General features: G+C 41.8%; 2 protein-coding genes across 2 annotated transcripts; both read left to right on the forward strand.

Annotated features, from left to right (window-relative positions):
• The first annotated feature begins 1,536 nt into the window (after window positions 1-1,536).
• LOC147641980 (uncharacterized) lies at window positions 1,537-12,791 on the forward strand. The gene is made up of 12 exons (XM_086799198.1): window positions 1,537-1,568; window positions 1,735-1,837; window positions 3,031-3,231; window positions 3,321-3,443; window positions 3,771-3,808; window positions 3,958-4,135; window positions 4,263-4,298; window positions 4,588-8,322; window positions 10,050-10,208; window positions 10,385-10,495; window positions 11,920-12,062; window positions 12,190-12,791. The coding sequence occupies exons 1-12, from the start codon at window positions 1,537-1,539 to the stop codon at window positions 12,422-12,424; spliced, it is 5,094 nt and encodes a 1,697-aa protein (XP_086655324.1). The 3' UTR covers window positions 12,425-12,791.
• Window positions 12,792-14,947: 2,156 nt separating this feature from the next.
• On the forward strand, window positions 14,948-15,898 carry LOC147641981 (uncharacterized). Its single transcript, XM_086799315.1, has 2 exons — window positions 14,948-15,277; window positions 15,461-15,898. Exons 1-2 carry the CDS (start codon window positions 14,948-14,950, stop codon window positions 15,896-15,898), a joined length of 768 nt encoding a protein of 255 aa, XP_086655441.1.
• Window positions 15,899-19,429: the final 3,531 nt, after the last annotated feature.

Genomic DNA, 19,429 nt, shown 5'->3' on the forward strand with positions numbered 1-19,429 from the left:
GAGTGAGCCTTTACGTCCTATGAAAGAGTCTTATAATACTAACCTTTTTTTGAAGGTTTAGATTAATCTTAGAGAAAATAATTGAAACCCTATTGGTGATTACTCATGCCATGATGGTGACCTTTTCTTCCAAAAGAGATTGTGTATTATACAACCTTTCAAACAATTCATCTTGGAGGAAATGCATCAACCGCCAAGCATGGGTCATCAAGGTATTTCAACCTTACAATTAGTCTGTAGTAGAGAATTTTTTTGGCCTTATATTAGATGTAGCAAAATCTATATAGCTGAATTTTTTATTTGTCAGAAAATTAAAAGCTATAAAGGTAAGACCTAAGGACTTCTACACCTCTACTAATCCCTAATGATACTTGGGAACAAATATCAATGGACTTCATCATAGGTTTGCCTACTACATCCGATCATAATGACATAATTTGGACTGTAGTGGATCGTTTAAGTAAGCAAGCTTATTTCTTACCTTTTCTTACCTTGTAAGAAAACATTGACCTCTTATCAAGCCATGACTTTGTTTATCAAGCAAATCTTTGTGCATCACGGATTGCCAAAAGTCGTTATTTGTGATAGAAATTTTGCAATAACTTTTGGATCACTCTTTTCTCCAACTTAGGCACTAAGATAGAGTTTTCCACAGCTTTCCACTTGAAAATGAATGAAAAACCTGAAGTTACTAATAGCACTATCTTGAATCTACTCAAAGTTTACGTTGCCCAACAACCTAATTCATGGAATAAGTACATTCATCTTATCCAGTTTGATTACAATAGTACTCCTCATTCGGCTACTAGTCATGCACCTTTTGAAATTGTATGGAAAACCTTTGCTTACTCCGGCTACTAGACTTTCCCACAAAATCTAAGCCACTGATCAATTCACTGTCGATTTTAGTAGCATTTTGAATGATATAAAACATTCTATTGCACATGCTCAAGAACAATATGTTAAGAAAGCAAACCATAAACGTAATAAATCTATCTTTTTTTTAAATTGGAGATTATGTACTTTTGAGAATTGAGAAACGCAGACACTCACCACAAGATTTTATGGACCTTTTAAGGTGATTCACAAAATTCATAATGTTGCTTTTACAAACTAGAATTATCTTCTCATTAGTAGATTTATAACCCATTTTATGCGAGTTTTTTAAAACCTTGGGATCACTTCTCACTCATCATGTGTAAGAGGAACCACCTCTTATTGAGGATGAGGAAATCAATATATCAAATATTTGGTGACTTTTCAAAATCTTCCTCGTGGTGGTGAAGATGCTTAAGAAATATTTTTATGCCTTCCTTGAGATCCTCCGTTATTTTCAACAGATCCGCAATTGAGGGAAATTATAAACTTAAGCAAGAGGGAATGTTATGAGAATATATTTTAAGCTCTCTTAAAAATATTATTCTACCCTCTTAGACAATTGAGGGATACTTGCATAATATTTGCGTTATGCCAAATCATGTTAATATCATGGATGATGCCATTATAAATATTGATATGTTTGATATACATTGACTTATGGTTGGGGCCTCCAATGTTTGTTACAATAGGTTTGTATAGAAGAGTGATTTCTAGGTTACTTATGCCTGGCAAACATGTGTGTGTGGTGATGGTTTGTATACTTATGGAATATTTATTTACCAATTTATTGAGGGATTTATAAGTAAAGTGTACGATCTTTATTCCTCAAAATTAACTGGGTTTTTTGAATTTCAGCCGGGAAAATTGTGAGCACTGCCCCACATGCGTGTACAAAGCCGATGCAAGGGCCCGAGGATCACAGAACGGACGGGAGCGAGCCGGCCGGCCGGCCGGCAGGGTAAGCCGCCCAAAACCTCGAGGTGGCGGGGGAGGGGGGTTTAACGCTTAGCCATTCTCATACGAAACATCACCCGCCTGTCGTATTCCTCTTATTCCCTGTATTGCTTCCCGTGCAATTTTTTCTAAAAAAAATACTTATCGTCACCCCTACCAATACTCTGGGTGTTCTACACTGTTGCCGTGATCGTGCAATTGGTTTCACTCTGCGCTCTTCCTCATAGTAGTCATTTTTTTTGGGCCGGTTTTGGGCAGCTTTGGCCATGTTATTGGATCGCTCTAGGTGCGCCGATGAAAACCGCAGTGCGATTTGAGGGCAGCTGAAGCTTTCTAAAGCTCAAATTGGCCATACACACTCGCAAGCCCTGTAATGCACGTTGATCTTCCTCCAATTGCAGCCATAGAATCGCAATTGGGTCATGCTCCTTAAACTGTGTACACATTTTGGCAGCAAGTTGTGCATGAAAGTGCAGCTGGGTCATATGGATAGTACATAGACTGGAAGATTTTAATGTTTTTGACCTGAAATTATATCAATTTTGATGACGGAAAGAGGCAACAAGCCGCCCTCTTCTACCAGCAGGTGGCCACAATCTACAGAGGGGACCATAAATTTTGACTTCAGGCTCCACTTCCAGGCGAGCCGGGTGAGCTACCCAGCCTGCAATTGTGAGTTCCGCAATTAGATGCAAAAATCACACTCTCCTCTGATGGGGTAAACTAAGCACGCACATGCATCCCCCATGGCCAGTATTTCTACCATCCCACGTGCGTACGTACCCACATATACATGCATACATACATGGATTGGAATTGGTTTCTTTCTTGTCAATACTGCAAGCAACTGTTCATCCATATCTTTTCCATGAATGCTTTCTTTACCAGATGGCATGCCCACCAGTACTTTTTCCATGGATATTGGGAAAGAGAATGATGATGTGGCTGATTCATATCTTCTTCATGATTTTCTCTCTCTCATCAGAAGATAATGATGACATGTATATTTTCCGTGGGCTTGGATATGTGTAATGTTAATCTGGGTGACTATACAGCTTGATATAAAATCAGGGATGGGATATGATTTTATCCCCCATTCATTGAATTGTGAAAGGAGGTTGCCTTTTTCTGTGTGTGTGTGTGTGTGCGAGTGTGTGGCTCTCTGGTGGTCTCATTTTGACATTGTAAATGAAACAGGTGCCGAAGTCAGGTTGGGACAAATTAGTGGTTTCATTAATATCTATTGAGACGGGCAAAACCACCGTAAAGACTTCAAGAGGTCTTGTCCGAAATGGCACTTGCAAATGGGTTGACCCTATTGTCGAATCCACAAGAATAACACAAGATCCTGTGTCAGGAGATTATGATGAAAAATTGTACAAGCTTTTGGTTCAAATGGTATGCACAGACCTCAAAATGCTACCTTTTTTCTTTCCTCTCTTTCAAGGTCCAAAATTGCTCTCCTGACCTCTGGGGATGTTTTGCAGGGGTCACTTCGTGTTGGAATTCTGGGAGAAACAACTATCAATCTTACAGACTACATCAATGCGGATTCACCTGACACCATATCTTTGCCACTGAAGAAATGCAGTGTGGGTACAGTTCTACATGTAAGTTGTATTATGCATACCAGCTCAACAGCAGTTTCTTTTTTCTAGGTAGTGTACATTTCTTCAACATGGTTCCAGTTCTGGTATCAAGTCTCAAGGGTCATGGACTCTTCTTGCAATCAAATCATATACATATGCGGGGATACTTCCCATGGATGTACTGACTTGCTTTGTGAGGGTGAAACCCTCCTATGAAACTTGTCATGCAAAAGTATGGCATCCATGATGTTCTTTGTATCATGGATTTCCATCCTCGAAGTCTCCAATTTCATGGTTTTATTGAGGGGGGAAATTTAGTAGTCTGAGGCATTTTTGCCTTTTTTTCAGGTGAAAATTCAATGTCTCACTCCTAAAGCTAGCCACAGGTAAATATTTTTTATTAACGGGTGTATCATGTATAGCGAGAAAGGCACACATTTAGTCAAGATTTTTTGAACATGGCTGGGGTGATCTGTGTGTCAAGCAATGTCCTAGCTTGGTGCACATGAGAAGTATCAAATATCTGACATTGCAGAGAGCTAGAGAGACAAAGAAGAGCCAGCCTGGACGGGGAGGATTTGGGTTCAGTTTCAGAGGACGATGATAGCGAATCTGATTTCTCTGAAAATCTGACAGTAGGCAGCGTAGGATCATCAACAAGCCAAGCTATAAATGGCCGCTCATACTTACCAAATTCTCAGAGGCAATTCAAGGTGACGTTTTCTTAGTCTTATTCATGATGTTCATGAAGCCTTAGCAATTCTTCCCATTGCTAGGTTTTTGTGTTTGTTTTTGCATCTTTGTTGCCTCCCTAACCTCTAAAATTGGGATTTCTTGCAGACAAACAGAGGCATCTCCCCCAGTTCAATTCAGACGGCAAGTTCCTTTAGTTACTGTAGATTAGCAGTATAGTTCATTGTTGTGGGGTGCACAAAGGCTGGTTACAAAACATCTCTGCCGGCCGTCGGTGGGGGCCCATCTTGGCCGCTCACCATGAGGCATGGACAGGCAAACTCGCCTGTCCAACCCTGAGTAGGGATCCATGGGCAGGAAACGTTTTGTTACCAGCCTTACTATTTTGACTACATTCTTTCATAAAGATTCTGCATGATGTATGGTTCATGGATATTATGGCCATCCTTACATGCGAACTTATATAATGCAGGATGGACCACTATCCATTACAACCTCACGCCAAAACTCAGATTCATTTGACTCATCATCATACGGCAACAATTCAAGCAGTGGGGTGGGTAAAGACTTTCCAAATGGAGATTTTGGCTCAACAAATTCCCTGCTGCCTCGCAGGTCAAACTCTACTGCAAGCCGAGACTCGAGTCATAGTCAGGAAAGCATTAGATCCTCTAATACATCAAATCAAAATGGTGGGGCCCACCTACCGTCCACCACCAAGGGCTGGCAGGACACATATACTGGGCAAGCTGAATGTACCAATCCAAACCTGCTTTCTTCACCTTTCCTACAAAATGGATCTAGGGTTTCTTCAAGCTTACCTCAGAAACTTGATGCTGCTGAATTGACTATTCGGGAGCTACGAGAAGAGAATTTAACATGGGAAAGGCAAGCACGCAAACTTAATGTTGAAGCAGAGACGCTGAGGCAGAAGCTTGCAGCTGAACTGATGAATGGAGCAGAGCTAAGGATCAGAATCTCGGCTCTTGAAGCAGAGCGTGATACCTTGAGATCAGAGGTTGAGCAGCGAAGGGCCTCCGAGGTGGCACTCAAGAAGTGGGATGATGGGGATGATTATACAAGGTTGGAGATCAATGAAACCAAACGGCTGGTAATAGTATTGCAAGAGGAAGTTACTTATGAGAAACAAGTGAATGCCAATTTACACTTGCAACTCCGGAAGACTCAGGAATCTAGTACTGAGCTTGTTTCTGTAGTGACGGAGCTGGAAGAGATGCTAGAGCTGAGAAACAGTGAGATCAACAGACTTGTAGAGGTGAATGAAGGGCTGGAAGAGCAGCTTCATAAGGTGCAGGCCTCTAACGCAGAACTCCTTTGCCGGGTAGCCAAGATAGAGGAGACTGCACCTAAAAGTAGGATTATGGAGATGCTTATAAAGACAAATGACATGCTGGACCATTCGGTCCATAATGAGTCCAAAGAGGGCTTATTGGAGATCATAGAAATGTTAAAGAAGAAGATGGAGGAGCAGGACATAGACTCCAACGAGCTTACAGATGAGAACATTGAGCTTCTTCATAAGCTCAGTAGAGCCAATATGGAGTTGGAGGCAAACATGAAGTTGATTGCAGAGCTTGAAGCAAGCTTAGAAGGGCTTTCAAGAGTCGAAACAGGGAGGCTATTGAAGCAATTGTCAGGCAACAAGCTCATCGAGAAGCAAAGTTTTATTGATGAGCTAGAGATGCAAGTGAAAGAGCTTGAACAGAAGAATGCAATTTTAGAACAACAGCTGCAGAAAGCATCTGTGGAATATGAAGCTATCTTGAGGAAGAATGATGTGGCACACAGTAAAGAACTGTTGCATGATGCTGTCAAGAATCATGGTGTCATGCTGTCGGTAAGTGCTGTGGAGAAGATGGAGGCAATAGATGCTGATGATGCTGATGGTGGTCTTGTTGAGATTACTTCAAAGCAGATTTTATGTTTGGAAGCAGAGAATCCATATTTTAAAGAGCAGGTTACCCCGTTGAAGCCGAGCCTGGAGAATCCGATGCAGGAAATGCAAAAGCAGAAAGAAGATATTGACCTACGTCTGTTTCAAGAGAAGTCCGAGGCAGATGTTCAGTTGACAAACTGTACTGCTGAGTTATCTGATCTATATCAAAATCTAGAAATTCATAGGGTTACTGAGAGAGAGCTCAAGGCTAAGGTTGCAGAGAGTTGTGTTGATATTGAACGGCTGATTCAAGAGCTGGCAGAGCGGGTGGCCTGCGAAAAGAAACTAGAGGCGCAGCTGATTGAAGCCAAGAATGAAAGGGTGTTGCTAGATACAAAACTTCAAGCTTTGATGGCGGATAAGGAGCTAAGCCAATCACGCATAGATGAGCTTGAATCCCAGTTGTCAATTCTCTTAGAGGAAATCAAGCTCCTCGATGCTTTCAAAAGTGAGTATCAATCATCAAATTTGAAGCTGGAGATGGAGAAAGCTGAAATGCAGGAAAAGCTTGATGAAGAACATGATGAAAGCAGGGCTGCTAGAGAGAGGCTTGATGAGCTAGTGGGACAAATGGCAGCCTTGACTACCACACTTGATTCACAGCTGATAGCAAAAAGAACTCTGGAGAGAAGAGCGTCGGAACTCGAGAGCGACAAAGAGGAACTAGAAACTCAAGTTGTTGACTTGGAAGACACAAACGCACAGCTTCTAGAGAGGATTGCAGGTGTGGAGGCACAGCTCAAATACATGATTGAAGAGAGAGCATCTTACAAATTAGAATTGGAGACTGCCCGGACTCAGAGTCTCGAGGATCAAGCTGAATACAGGCAGCTAAATGCAAGTTTCCAGGAGATGTTGATTGTGCAGGAACAGCAAAGCGTGGAATTGGAGCATCGACAAGAATTTGCTTCACAAGAAGAACGAAAACATGCTCAGATAAGGCAAAGCCTTGAGCAGGAGCTTGATAAGAAGAAGGATGAGGTTTCCTCTCTAATGCTGTCCCATAGTGAGCTCAAAAAGGTTGTGATAAATTTCCAACAGCAGCTGCAAGAGGCAGAAACTGAATGTGCAGTGATAAAGGAAAAATGCTCTGCTTTAGAGGCTGAGATAGCTCAAAGAGAGAGGGAAGGTGACCTCCAAGAGCTGTCTTTCAGAGAAGAGATGGCATTGCTGTGCAGTGTTAGGGATAATTTTGAGCATCGTGCAAACAATGCAGAGGAGAATTTGCTTCAGCTGCAAAGGGAAAATGTTGTTGCCATGGATCATTTACAAAATGATCTTCAACGACTTACAAGTCAACTATCCTATACATCTGATGAAAAAGAGAAATTGGCATCACAGGCTTTGATTGAGGCTGCTGAACTTCGTGCAGAGAAAGCTGAGCTTGAAGATTGTCTCAAGAATTTGCAAGCCAAGTTGAAAGAAACAGAGGAGCAATCAGCTTCTTTGCAAAAGAAAGCAGAGAACAAAATAGATGGAATGGCCAAAGAGCTGCAGGCATCAAAAAACTTACTTACAGAATCATCACTGAAGCTGCAGGAAACGCGGACTTTGCTAAAAGAGATGACTTTTGCACAGAAAGATAGTTCATGTAAAATTAAGAATCTTGAGAGATTGTTGTCAGAATCAGAACACACAAGGCAGTTGTTGCTGAATGAACAAGTCCTTTTAGGCAGTCAGGCATCTGAATTGGTTGCAGTCAAGCTTGAACTGGAGAACATGAAAAGCACATTGGATCAAATGAGCCTTGAAAACTCTACTGTTTTGTCGTCTCTGAAGGCCAAAACTGCTCAGTGTGCCAACTTGCAGCAAGATAATATGACTACCACTGAGAAGCTAACTCAGATGATGTTGGAGCTGGGGGAGCTCAAGCAGCAGAAGGCTGATATGGAAGAAAAATTGCTTCTCTTGAAGTCACTTTTGGAAGCTCAGGAGGCTGGGAAGACACAAGAAATTGAGCAGCGTAATGAGTTATTACGGCTTAAAAGGCATGTAAGCCAAGTCCAACGAAGGATGGTTGATCAAGAGGAGGAAAAAATGGAGTTTCAGAAGCGAGTTGAATCCTTGGAGGAGAAACTTCTACACAAGACCGAAGCATTATCCAGGACTGAAAAGCAGCTGAAGGCCATTGACGCCTCAGGGGGTGGTGGGTGGTCTTTGGACAGGACTAACAGCAAAGGAGGTCTGTCGTTTCCTTTGAGAGACTCTAAAGAGGTTTTGGAGTTGCGAGAAAAGTTGAAGCTTTTAGAAGTAAGTACTTGTCTATTAATGCTCACAATTTCTGCAAGTTTAACAATGAAACTACTCTGCTTGAGCTTTTTACCAGGTTTCAATCACAGAGAAAGTGTTTAGATGGAATTCCTTTACTTCCACAGCATCTCAGTTGTACTCCCCTTGAGCTCATGTCACTATCCCTCCCTTTGTCCAAGACCAATCATCACCTGAAGCACGTTTGTTGAGCAGACAGGCTTCTCCCCTTTTATCTGTTATGGCATGGATGCTCGATCATCATGTGTATTTATGCACCTTGAGCAAACTCTCATGCAAGCTTTAGTCTCTTGGTCTAGATATTAACATCGTCAATAGTCCCATAGGGTCTATGAGACCAAAAGGGAAGTACAATGTATCCATGATAAATACTGAACCATGGAAAAGAAAAAAAGAGTGCACAAAACTAGCTACATAAGCTTAAGTATCCATGTGGTGCTACATCATGACATTGTGTGATCATACACTGATACCATCCTCCTCCAGAATAGAATGCAAAGCAGCCATAGCATCTCCCCTTTGTGATGGGAGCTTGCCAATTATCAAAGGATTGCCTGGATTTGCAACTTCTGGGTGGAGGGATGAGGCCTGTGAGGTTTGGGGTGTCTGGCTCTTAGAAGGGTTTACGCTTGCTCACTAGTGACACCCCATGTACGTGACGCATCCATGTAGGCCGTCATGGACTAGGCTGGTCATGCTGCTGCTCCTGTTGGCTCTCTCTCCACAGAGAGAGAGAGAGAGAGAGAGAGAGAGAGAGAGATTTGTGTGGGAAATTTATTTAGTTTCAACAAACCCACTTGGAGGTCTTTGCCCACAAAGCTTCCGGTTACAGTATCTACAGGATTAAAATTAGGCATGTGTTTGTGCAAGTATCTTCTCTAAAGTCTTCCTATGGCACCTGCACTTTCAACAGATAGGCCTTTTTCTGGAACCCTGTTGATCAAACCATCATGCTGAGCCTCTTCTCCATGTGCCGTCTTAACCTTTTTGAGTTCCATGTCACGATTTCTTACAAATTTATCTTTTGCTTCTTCAAGACTCTGATTCATACTTCCAGCATGGCCACCCTGTTGCGATGAGGATCAATTGGTGTGGGGTGCTTTGTTGTATTCAAATGTACATGGGCTCACTACAATCCTGTTAGGATGAGGATCAATTGATGCGGGGTGCTTTGTTGTATAATGTATTCAAATGTACTTGGGCTCACCACAATCCTCGTGTCACAATCCAGTGCCATCCGGCACTCTTGGGCACTAAAAAAACCTAGGTTCCATGTGAAAGAATCCATACATATGCATGCAAAATAATGCACATTCGAACTTGATATCTTTGCCTTCCCACACCACACCCATACTATCAGCCCTTTTGTTTTTATCTCTGCATAAAGGGTGCAGTGCCAGAGGCCAGCAACAGTCTTTATGGCTGCAAGCCAGATAACTAAAGGCAAAGAGACCCAGCATTGATACAGCCTTGGGTCTCATTCACCCTCTTGTGGTTATATTCATTCTTGGTAGTGTATTTAAATTGTTTGTACACATCCCTATTCTTGTAGTGTCCTTTAGAGGGTTGATACGAATGTAGTGTTTGATAACCGTGGCACTTGCTATGTGAATGACTTTGAAGGATATCATTCTTAGGGATATTGTATGATCACTTTTTCTTTTAATCTGTTCAGGAAGCCTTTTAACAGAGGTTTTCCTGTGGTGCAGGAGTATGCGAAATCAAAAGAAGCAGAGTTAGATAGCTATAAAAATGAGTTCACGGAGAGAGAAACTGATCTTTGTGACAGGATTGAGCATTTGGAGCTGTGCAATGAGCAACTTGCAGCTGGAATGATTGACCTGGGGGCTGACCAGCTAAAAAATGAGGTCCATATGCTTTCAATTTATCTTTCTGATATGGAACTTGCATTTGCATCAAGTTGAAACACGAACAGTAGTTTGCAGCATATAGAAAACAGCAGAGTTATGCATCCACCTAGATCTAGAGGTAGTGCTAGAGGGATGACTAATTTTGATCCTGTGAATGTTTTTGTGTGAAACAGCTGATACGATTGCAAAACCAAAACTCTTTCCTTTCAAGAAAAGAGCACGAGCTTCTGTCAAGCATGCGTACACAGGAAGTTCTACAGGAAGAAGTGCAGAGATTGCAGGAAGTATGTCAGCCTTTCAATCTTCTAGTCTTCAGACGATTTATTTTAATGCACTGGTCATTTGATAAAAGAATGAATTTGTGTTTGAATGCAGACGGTAGTGTTTGTAAAAGGCGTTTCAAACATGTTTTATACAAATCTAGAATTTTACGGCTAGAATTCAAACACATGTTTGGCCACAGGTTAAAACGGCAACTTAGTGTATTTTTACGGCTAGAATTGTGGAAAAAATCCCTAAAGGCTAAGATTTTCCAATGCCCTTATTTTAAGGATTCATTTATTATATATTTTCATTATAAAACCGGCACATGTAATATACATTTTGGGAACCAAAACCGGGCAGATTTAGTTGTCCTTATTTTGATTGGCTGAAAAAAAAAAGTTTTTATCTAGCACTGGGTGATGGAAGATAAAATCACGAATCATGAATCGTAATCTAGAATCTAGATGTCATTGAAACAGGAAACAAGCTCACAAAAAATAAGCATAACAAGGTAGGGTTTTTTTTTTAACCTTTAAAAAATACTTCAAAATAACGTTTTTTTGTATGTATCATATAGCTAGACTTGTGAAAACGTTTTCAATCCCGTTTCCACGTTTCGGCCTGATCGTCGTCAAGGACGGCAACCCCCCGAGGCACTCGGCACCCATGAACCTCACTCGCAACGCGGGAGGCCTAACGTGCCTACTCGGTGCGTGAGTGCGTTCTAGAGTGCCTAACATGGGTCCGTGCTATGCCGCTCCTTGCACCTCATCCCCATAAAGATGCAATTTCCTTGGCGTTGGCTAGCATACCCCCAAGACACCAAGGGACCTTGGATAGTATTCCCACCTCACAAGGCTGTGGCATGAAATGCGTATTTTAGAAACAATGATGCTGACATTATTTTTCTATTAGAAAAGCATAAAGAAACTGGTCTTAAAGTCTCAAAGGGAAAGAGCAAAATATGTCCTGGCATGCTGCAAAATGATTTGTTCATGCCATACAGACAAATGAGGGTTGTGAGTGTATGCATGTGTATGAGAGAGAGAGAGAGAGAGAGAGAGAGGTATTAAAGTCGGTAGAATGCAACACGAGGGCATATACGACCAACGGTGGGACTTGAACTCGGGTGTATGAGAGAGAGAGGCAAACAGAAGAAGCATGTGGATACTCACTATGATGATACACATGCACACAAAGAAATGGCTACATGAATGGGCATTTTTGCATTTTTCATATGCCAAAAACCATTTCAGTTGCATGAATGCATGGGGGTGTGCCTGGACGTGCATGTGTGGGTGTGTTTCTATCCACATGCATGGGATCCGTGCACGTGTGTGTTTCTGTTCACGTGTATGGGTGCATCTGTGTGTACTTACCTTTAGCCTTAAAACTTTTTGTATTTGATACGTTCATTATTAAAAAGTTGGGGTTTCTGTATCAGGCCAATGACCTTCTTGAGGCCCGTCTCCTAAAGTTCATAGAGACAGCAAAGAACCCTTTTCTGCTAGAAAAGATTGTGAACTTGGAGACAGAGCTGGCGGAGGCATTAGAAGCCAACAACATGTACAAGCTGCAACTCAAAGGGTAAGCCTAATTGAATTAAAATGGTAGGAGTTACAAGAACCTCAAAGCTTAATTATATCTATTGAAAGTGGCTTTTGCAGCAGGTTTTTTTAAAAGAAATTAATTCTGCTTTACACTCTGTGTTTAGTGTGTTTGACAAGCAGCAAAATGTAAGCATGGCTGCCCTTCAAGACCTTGGCGAGTTGGATCAAATCAAGAAGGACCTTTCTCATTACAAGAAGAAGGCTGAACAACTAGAAGATGAGTTGCATGGCATGAATGAGCGGTACAGCCGCGTAAGTCTGGAGTTTGCTGAAGCTGAAGCAAGAAGGGGGGAACTTTTGATAACTCTTAAGAGTTTGAGAAGTATGAAGAGAATTTGAGGTCACAATGGCGCCCACAGGTGTAACCACACACCATATGCAAAAAAAAAAATCTCCTTACTGGTCTCAAAGAGACTGGTCATGAGCCCATTTTGCGTCCGGGTTCCAAATTAATCAAGCCAGGTTTGCATCATCGCCTCCAAGCCCGATGTACAACACATAAAGTGGACTTGGACTGTTAAGCAGCTAACAGTGCCATGGTACCAATATGCTTGTAGGTGGCATGCGCAGGCTTCATTCTTTTATTACCTAGGATTACATGGATGCAAATATGTAAAGTGAATACCTTGCACGGTTTTAACAGAATTGTCAGCACATGCATTAGCAAGATGCTAACTAACTTGTTTATCAACTCTTGTATATTTAATCCTTGTATTCTCAGATTTGGGGGCTGTACCTAAGAATGACTTACTAGCAATTATTCATCTATGGGGTTAAAAGTTAAAACATACTTTTGCATACAAGTATACATCAAGCCAATCAAGGATACAAGTATACATCAAGCCAATCAAGGATAACACTGTAACAAATTATTTTTCCTCATTTTATTGTGGTTGGAATAGTATCTCTCTCTCTGTTTCACCAATCCCCGTCGGAGAGCAAAGGCCCAAAAGCCCTTGCTATTCGGGTTTCAACGCTAATGTTGAGACCTTAGTGCAAAGTTTTAATTGATGGACGTTACTTGCAATCCTTGTTCAACCATTTGATCCACGGATACAAGGTTCTTAGTGATTGATGGCACATACAATACATTCAACATTGTCTTCACTCTCCTATCATGCATCTTCAATGGCACACTAGTAACATGAGTGATGGGATGCTGCTTATTATCACTAGTAACCACATATCCCTGTGTTTGTGTGGGTAGCTTCTTATCAAACCATTCACCATGACATGTCATATGATTTGATGCACCAAAATGCATGTACCAAGGATCATCTCCTTCACTTTGTGAAGTCATAGTGTCCATCACATGCTTCATTGCAAACAAACGATCTTCATTCCCATGACTTGCATTTCTAGACGATGCATGTACCAAAATGCATGTACCAAGTATCATCTCCTTCACTTTGTGAAGTCATAGTGTCCATCACATGCTTCATTGCAAACAAATGATCTTCATTCCCATGACTTGCATTTCTAGACGATGCATATTTACCATGTTGAATTTCGTCACCGTGCAAATCATTTTACTTCCTGTAACATTCCCTGGCCATATGTCCAATCTTACCACAATAGTGACACTTAATGCCACTTCCATACTACTGTTAAGGTTGTCATCTATCTCTTCCTCTAGAATTTGATCTCCTTCTACCTCGGGAGTATGACTCTCTATCTCCTCATGTATCATACGAGGGCTGAAAATTCTGTTGTTGTTGTGATAAGCTATCTTGCCAACCACGTCCACCTGTGTGTCTTCTAAATGAGGATCTCCCTCTGCTTCTTACACGTCTTTGTGTGTAAAACGCTTGGTTTTTTGCATGCCCATTGCTACTCGATGATGTACCTAATCCAAGCTTCAACTCTTCCACAATAAGCAATGAAATTAACTCTTCAAAGTCTGGGGGTCACTAATTCTCACTGTGATAGAAGTGTCAAAGATTTGTACTCCTTGCCCAAACCTTTCAATGTAACATCAACCAAATCATCATCATCCATTGGTACTTTGATAGATGCTAATGCATCTGCACATGCTTTGATCTCTTGTACATAATCATGCACACTCCTATTGCTCTGTGTTATACTATGTATCTTTTTTTTCAACTGGATCTTCCTTGTCTTTGTATTCGTGTCATACATCTTCGCTAATATATCCCATGCATCCATACTTGCAAGCATTCGCGTTTGCAACTGAGTGCAAACGTTTGCTGTAAATGTGGAGTTTGCAAAGTTTACAAACTTGGCTTTATATATATATATATATATATATGGGCGATGGACAAAATAATGGCCAAAAGGAAAAAAGAAGTGTGTAATTGACGGGCTGTTAAAAAAAAGATCAGGACAAAAGGGGACTCGATTCGTATGAACAGATAACGCCGTTGGCTTTTTTGTGGAAAAAAACGATTTGCACGAGTGCGTTCGTGGGTTTGTGTGCGCCTAGAAAACAGAGCACAAGCTGCAGCCAGCAGCCTACAGGTGATTCTTTTTCTCCTTTTTTTTCTCCTTTGGAAAAAATTCGTAGAAGCCTGCCGTAGAGTGCAAAAGATGTATGCAGGAAGTTGCATGTGGGTGCAATGCATAAAGATGGGTTTATTGATATTGATACACAAGTGGGGGATTTGGGAGAAGCAACCACATCTGCAAGTTCTCCTCAAACATGTGGCTCTTCCAATGCAAGCAGTGCTGTGAATGTATCAACTAAGAGACCGAGGGTCTCCAAACCTACTCAGCTGCAAGGAAAGCTTGCTAAATCATGGCAAATTCAAGCAAGAAAGAATGCAACAGTTGCTGTGAGATGATTTTTTAATGCTGAGCATATTCCTTTCTGCAAGGTGTGAAGTCCTTCCTTACTTTATTGATATGGTTAAAGCCATTGGGGAAGTAGGACCAACTTACATGCCACCTATGTACGAAGCTCTATGCGTTAAGGAGCTCAGAGATGAAGTCAAATGCATTGACAAAGATTTGCTTGGGATGAGAGAGAAATGGTCAAGATATGGAAGTACAATTGTGTGTGATGGATGGTCTGATGTCAAGAAGAGGCCAATAATTAATGTGCTTTCATCTTCTATCTATGGTAGTGTGTTTTTGAAAGTTGTTTATGCGAGTGGTGAATACAAGTCACGCGAATACATATTTGGTATTCTTAAAGATGCAATTGTTGATGTTGGACCTGCAAATGTTGTCCAGGTGTGCATGGATAATGTCTGCAAATGTGTGCGTCCTAGAGAGCTCATAGAAGTAGAGTGGCCCCACATCTTCTATACTCGTTGCATGTCATTGCTTGGATTTACTGTTTGAGGATATTGGTAGCTTGAGTTGGATTGCTTCTGTGCTAGATGCAAGAAAAAAGATTGTAAAGTTCATAACTAGAAAGCCAACACTTTTGGCTATGTTTTAATCTATAGCAAGAAGGAGATCTTGAAGCCAGCAGATGCACGATTTGCATACACATTCATTGTACTTGCAAACCTTCTTGATGAGAGGGTGTACAATGGCTTGAGAAAGATGGCAGTGTCTGATGAGTGGATTAATGCAAAGCCTCTAAAAACTGTTAGAGGCCACGAGATTACAGACACTATATATAATGCTACTTTCTGGCAAAATGCAAAGCTCATTGTGAAGTTGATGGCTCCCATTTTAAAGATTCTTCGCATGGCTGATAGGGAGGAAGCAACCATGGGGCTGGTTTATGAGCTCACAGATTGCATGATGGAGAAATCAGAGAGTATGGATGATGTTGATGATAAAATATTGAAAGAGGTCAAACAACTTTGTGTTGGTCGTTGGAATATGATGCATTCCCCTTGATGTATCCTGCAGATTATGTATTGCATCCTATTTGGAGAGGAAAAGGACAAGAGTCAAATGCTGAGGTGCACAATGGTTGGATGACTGTTATAGAGCGCTGTACAGGTGGAGATGTAAAAGCATAAGGAGACTTGACTGATGAGTTGGATGATTACAAATAAAAAAAGCGTACTTTTTCTCGGCCTCTTGCATTGGATGAGAGTAGAATGCATGAAGGAGTGAAGTGGTGGGAGTCCCATGGTGCAAGCAAACCTAAATTGCAACAACTTGCCATTCGCATACTTTCTCAAGGGAGCACAGCTTTACCATGTGAGACAAACTCGAGCACCTTCTCTCTTATACATACCAAAAAAAGGAACAAGTTGAAGCCCTCAAACAATGAGAAGGTGGTGTACATACACACTAATCTTCATCTCATATCCAAACTCAAGGCTAGAGGCTATGAGAAACTTGAGGTGACTTTAGATATGATTAACAAGGAAAAAGATGATGATAGACTCATTACCTTGCAGCAAGAGATTCGGGAGAGCATAGAGAATGATGGTATAGCCTGAACATGCATGCAAAAGGACCTTCCATTGAAGAGCAACAAGAGATCGATGAACGAGGAAACTTCATCTTCCTTTAAACAAGGAGGATGAAGAATGATCATTGATAGTCTCTGTCTTTTTTAGTGGCCACTCGCCTCTACCTTTTTTCACTCTTTTATGCTTTCAGATGCTCCAATTGTTTCCATCATAGTTGTTTTTTGTTTCTATTATCTATTGCATCCAAGCTGCAACCTAAGATATTCGCTTGTTTTAAGTTTCAATAAGCACACTCAACTAATCAATGTAACCAATGCGGTACAATGCCAACCGCTAATACATATACATGCACAAATTCCGTCAATGTAGTGCCAACACCAGTTGTACATTCACTTGCTCAATGCAAAAGCATTCCGGAAATCATGTACATGTCCACATTGCCCAAGTTCAGCCTGCAACATCAAGCTTCAACCAAGCTTGTGGGCAAACTTCACATACATTAACACTTTAACTAAATGTTGTAGCCGGCATTCCAAATTTGCACCCTTATCTTATTCTATTCATAACTTGAGATACAAAACTCCAAATACAATGTTTGAGTGGTCTAAACACATCTACGGAAAACAAGCTTTTTGTTTGTCGTGGTACAATCAGCAAATTTCATTTGCATTCTCACTTGCAAGATTCAATGGAGAGCTTTGAACAACATCGCTTGCTTGGCTTCCAAATACTTGCAATCCACAATGGAAGGATTTGTTTAACTCACCTCTTGGATAAGCTCTATGATTTGCTTTCGATTTCCACTCCAATGGTGTTTATAGCTTCAAGGTGATCTTCGCAGCTTCATCCTAATTGCTCTCATTAATCCATCTTACACAATGTAGAGAAGCTTCATAGCTAGCTTCATTCTCCTTCACCAAAATCCACACATTCTACAAGTGAGTAGTTCACACATAACATAACCTAGTACTAATGTCCATACACACTTGGCTAGTTGGGCACAGCCATCCATGCATTGCTAGACTATTGTCCACACATCTAATGCCATCCACCAACTGCCGATGAGCTTGCATTCTCAACATAGAAGGTTGTGCATCAACCATTGAACTTGATCAATACAAGTCTAGGAGAAAGCCCAGTAGGATGTGATGTACTACATGGTGGCCAGAAGAACCTGGTTCGCCACCACAACCCGACCGGCCACAGAAATCCTGTGTTGAACTCCAGCTTCTTTTGAATGCTTAGAAGAAGAGGGGCTAGCTGTTGCTCAGGGAAGATATCAATGCCTACCTGGCATACAAGATAGCGAATTGGAGTGATCCACTCAAAAGCCTCAACTGGACGCCAAGTCAGGGCGGCAGGCGATGAGCCAACCCAAAATCCACATGACTTGTGCCAATTGATCTGTGCTCTGGATGCACAATAGAAGATCTCTATCACCCCTAGCCCCCAGATAGGTATGCTAATGTGTCATCGGGCAAACTCGAAACTCGGAATCAATCAGCTCCTCCTATGCGCGGATGGAAAGCCGTAGTCCATGGAGTCTGGTCTCTTGGGTAGAGAGAAAACTGCTCATGGCCTCGACGACAGACATGAAGAGATAAGGTGCTATAGGACAACCCTGCCGGGACAACTGAGTGAGGAAGTGGAAATCTGTCACCTATGGCTCCCTGGATAAGAACTTGGCTATGTGAAGCCGAGTAGAGCCCCGAAACACCTTGGACGCACTCCTCCGTAAATCTCATGCTGCACATCATTCCCTCCAGAAAGCCCCAATCTACTCTATCATAGGCTTTCTCGAAATCAAGGAGAACAATAAGATCAACAATAAGATCAACTCATGTAGTCTAGATAGGTCTAGTACTCTTCCTGTTGGATCGTGAGAAACACAAACTCCCGAGGCTGCAGCCAAACTATGGAAGATACCAAGGGTCCTGTTCCCTAAGAACTCCCCCCAACTGATGTAGTCTAGATAGGTTAGGGCTAGTACTCTTCCTGTCGGATCGTGAGAAACACAAACTCCCGTGGCTGTAGCCAAACTATGGAAGATACCAAGGGTCATGTCCCCTAAGAACTCCCCCCAAGCCGAGTGTCACGTGAACCCTGCATTGGGGTACACAGTGACACACTGGCATGATCATCAATGCAAACATTTGTATATAATAGTACCTTTTTATAGGAATATTTATCGTATGATGTGACCCCATTGTGAGCCCTCAGTCCAAGGACAAGCAAGCACATCTACGTATGATGTGACCCCATTGTGAGCCCTCAGTCCAAGGACAAGCAGGCACAATCTACGTATGATGTGACCCCATTGTGAGCCCTCAGTCCAAGGACAAGCAAGCACAATCTACGTAGGTCAGTCTCTGATCCATAGAGGTTAGTGGGGAGTCAGTCCTCTCTTAACCCACTTGGAGAATCCATCAAATAAAGCATGTAGAGGTTTATCCTTAGTAGTAGGTTGCATTAGCAAGCATATAGGATGCATTAGGTTAGTCGGCAGCCTATAGGTACCCCACCTATAGTCGGCCAGCGAACTGGGTGCACTAGGCTAGCTCAGTCGGCCAGCATGGCAGAGGCCTGGGACAACAAGCACATCATCTAATGCTGTTAGAACAAGCGCATCATTTAATGTTGTTAGCACATTATTTAGTCCATAATAAGCAGGCTGACAGCTTATGATTGGACCGACCGACAGCCTGAAGCCATATATAAGTAGTCGCAATCAGTACCTCATTATTCATTCAGGTATTCAGCAGATCATTCATCAGTTCAAGCACCAATCAGCATCCTTCTCTCTCTAGGGGATCATTGGAGCAACTCTTCAGCATTCAGACAGCATATGTGCAGTCTTACAGCTATCTGGGCTTGCATAAGTGGCCCGAAGAGTCTTCTGTGTAGTGCCTCAGATTAGTGGATACTCAGCAGACATATGGTCTTCCTCATCCTTGCGTTGGGTAGTCATATCGCTTGTTGTATACCATTCTCCAAAGAAATAATA

Source organism: Cibotium barometz, chromosome 1 (genome assembly GCF_041138505.1).
Source record: "Cibotium barometz isolate CiBa-2024 chromosome 1, ASM4113850v1, whole genome shotgun sequence".
Taxonomy (NCBI): Eukaryota; Viridiplantae; Streptophyta; class Polypodiopsida; order Cyatheales; family Cibotiaceae; genus Cibotium; species Cibotium barometz.

Excerpts from the sequence above, each read along its gene's own strand:
- LOC147641980 (XM_086799198.1), top strand. The coding sequence starts at position 1,537 with ATGGTTGGGGCCTCCAATGTTTGTTACAATAG. Across the intron at positions 1,569-1,734 it reads TCCAATGTTTGTTACAATAG|CCGGGAAAATTGTGAGCACT; the intron begins GTTTGTATAGAA and ends TTTGAATTTCAG. Across the intron at positions 12,063-12,189 it reads TACAAGCTGCAACTCAAAGG|TGTGTTTGACAAGCAGCAAA; the intron begins GTAAGCCTAATT and ends CTCTGTGTTTAG.
- LOC147641981 (XM_086799315.1), top strand. The coding sequence starts at position 14,948 with ATGGTTAAAGCCATTGGGGAAGTAGGACCAACTTACATGCCACCTATG. Across the intron at positions 15,278-15,460 it reads GACCTGCAAATGTTGTCCAG|AAAGCCAACACTTTTGGCTA; the intron begins GTGTGCATGGAT and ends GTTCATAACTAG.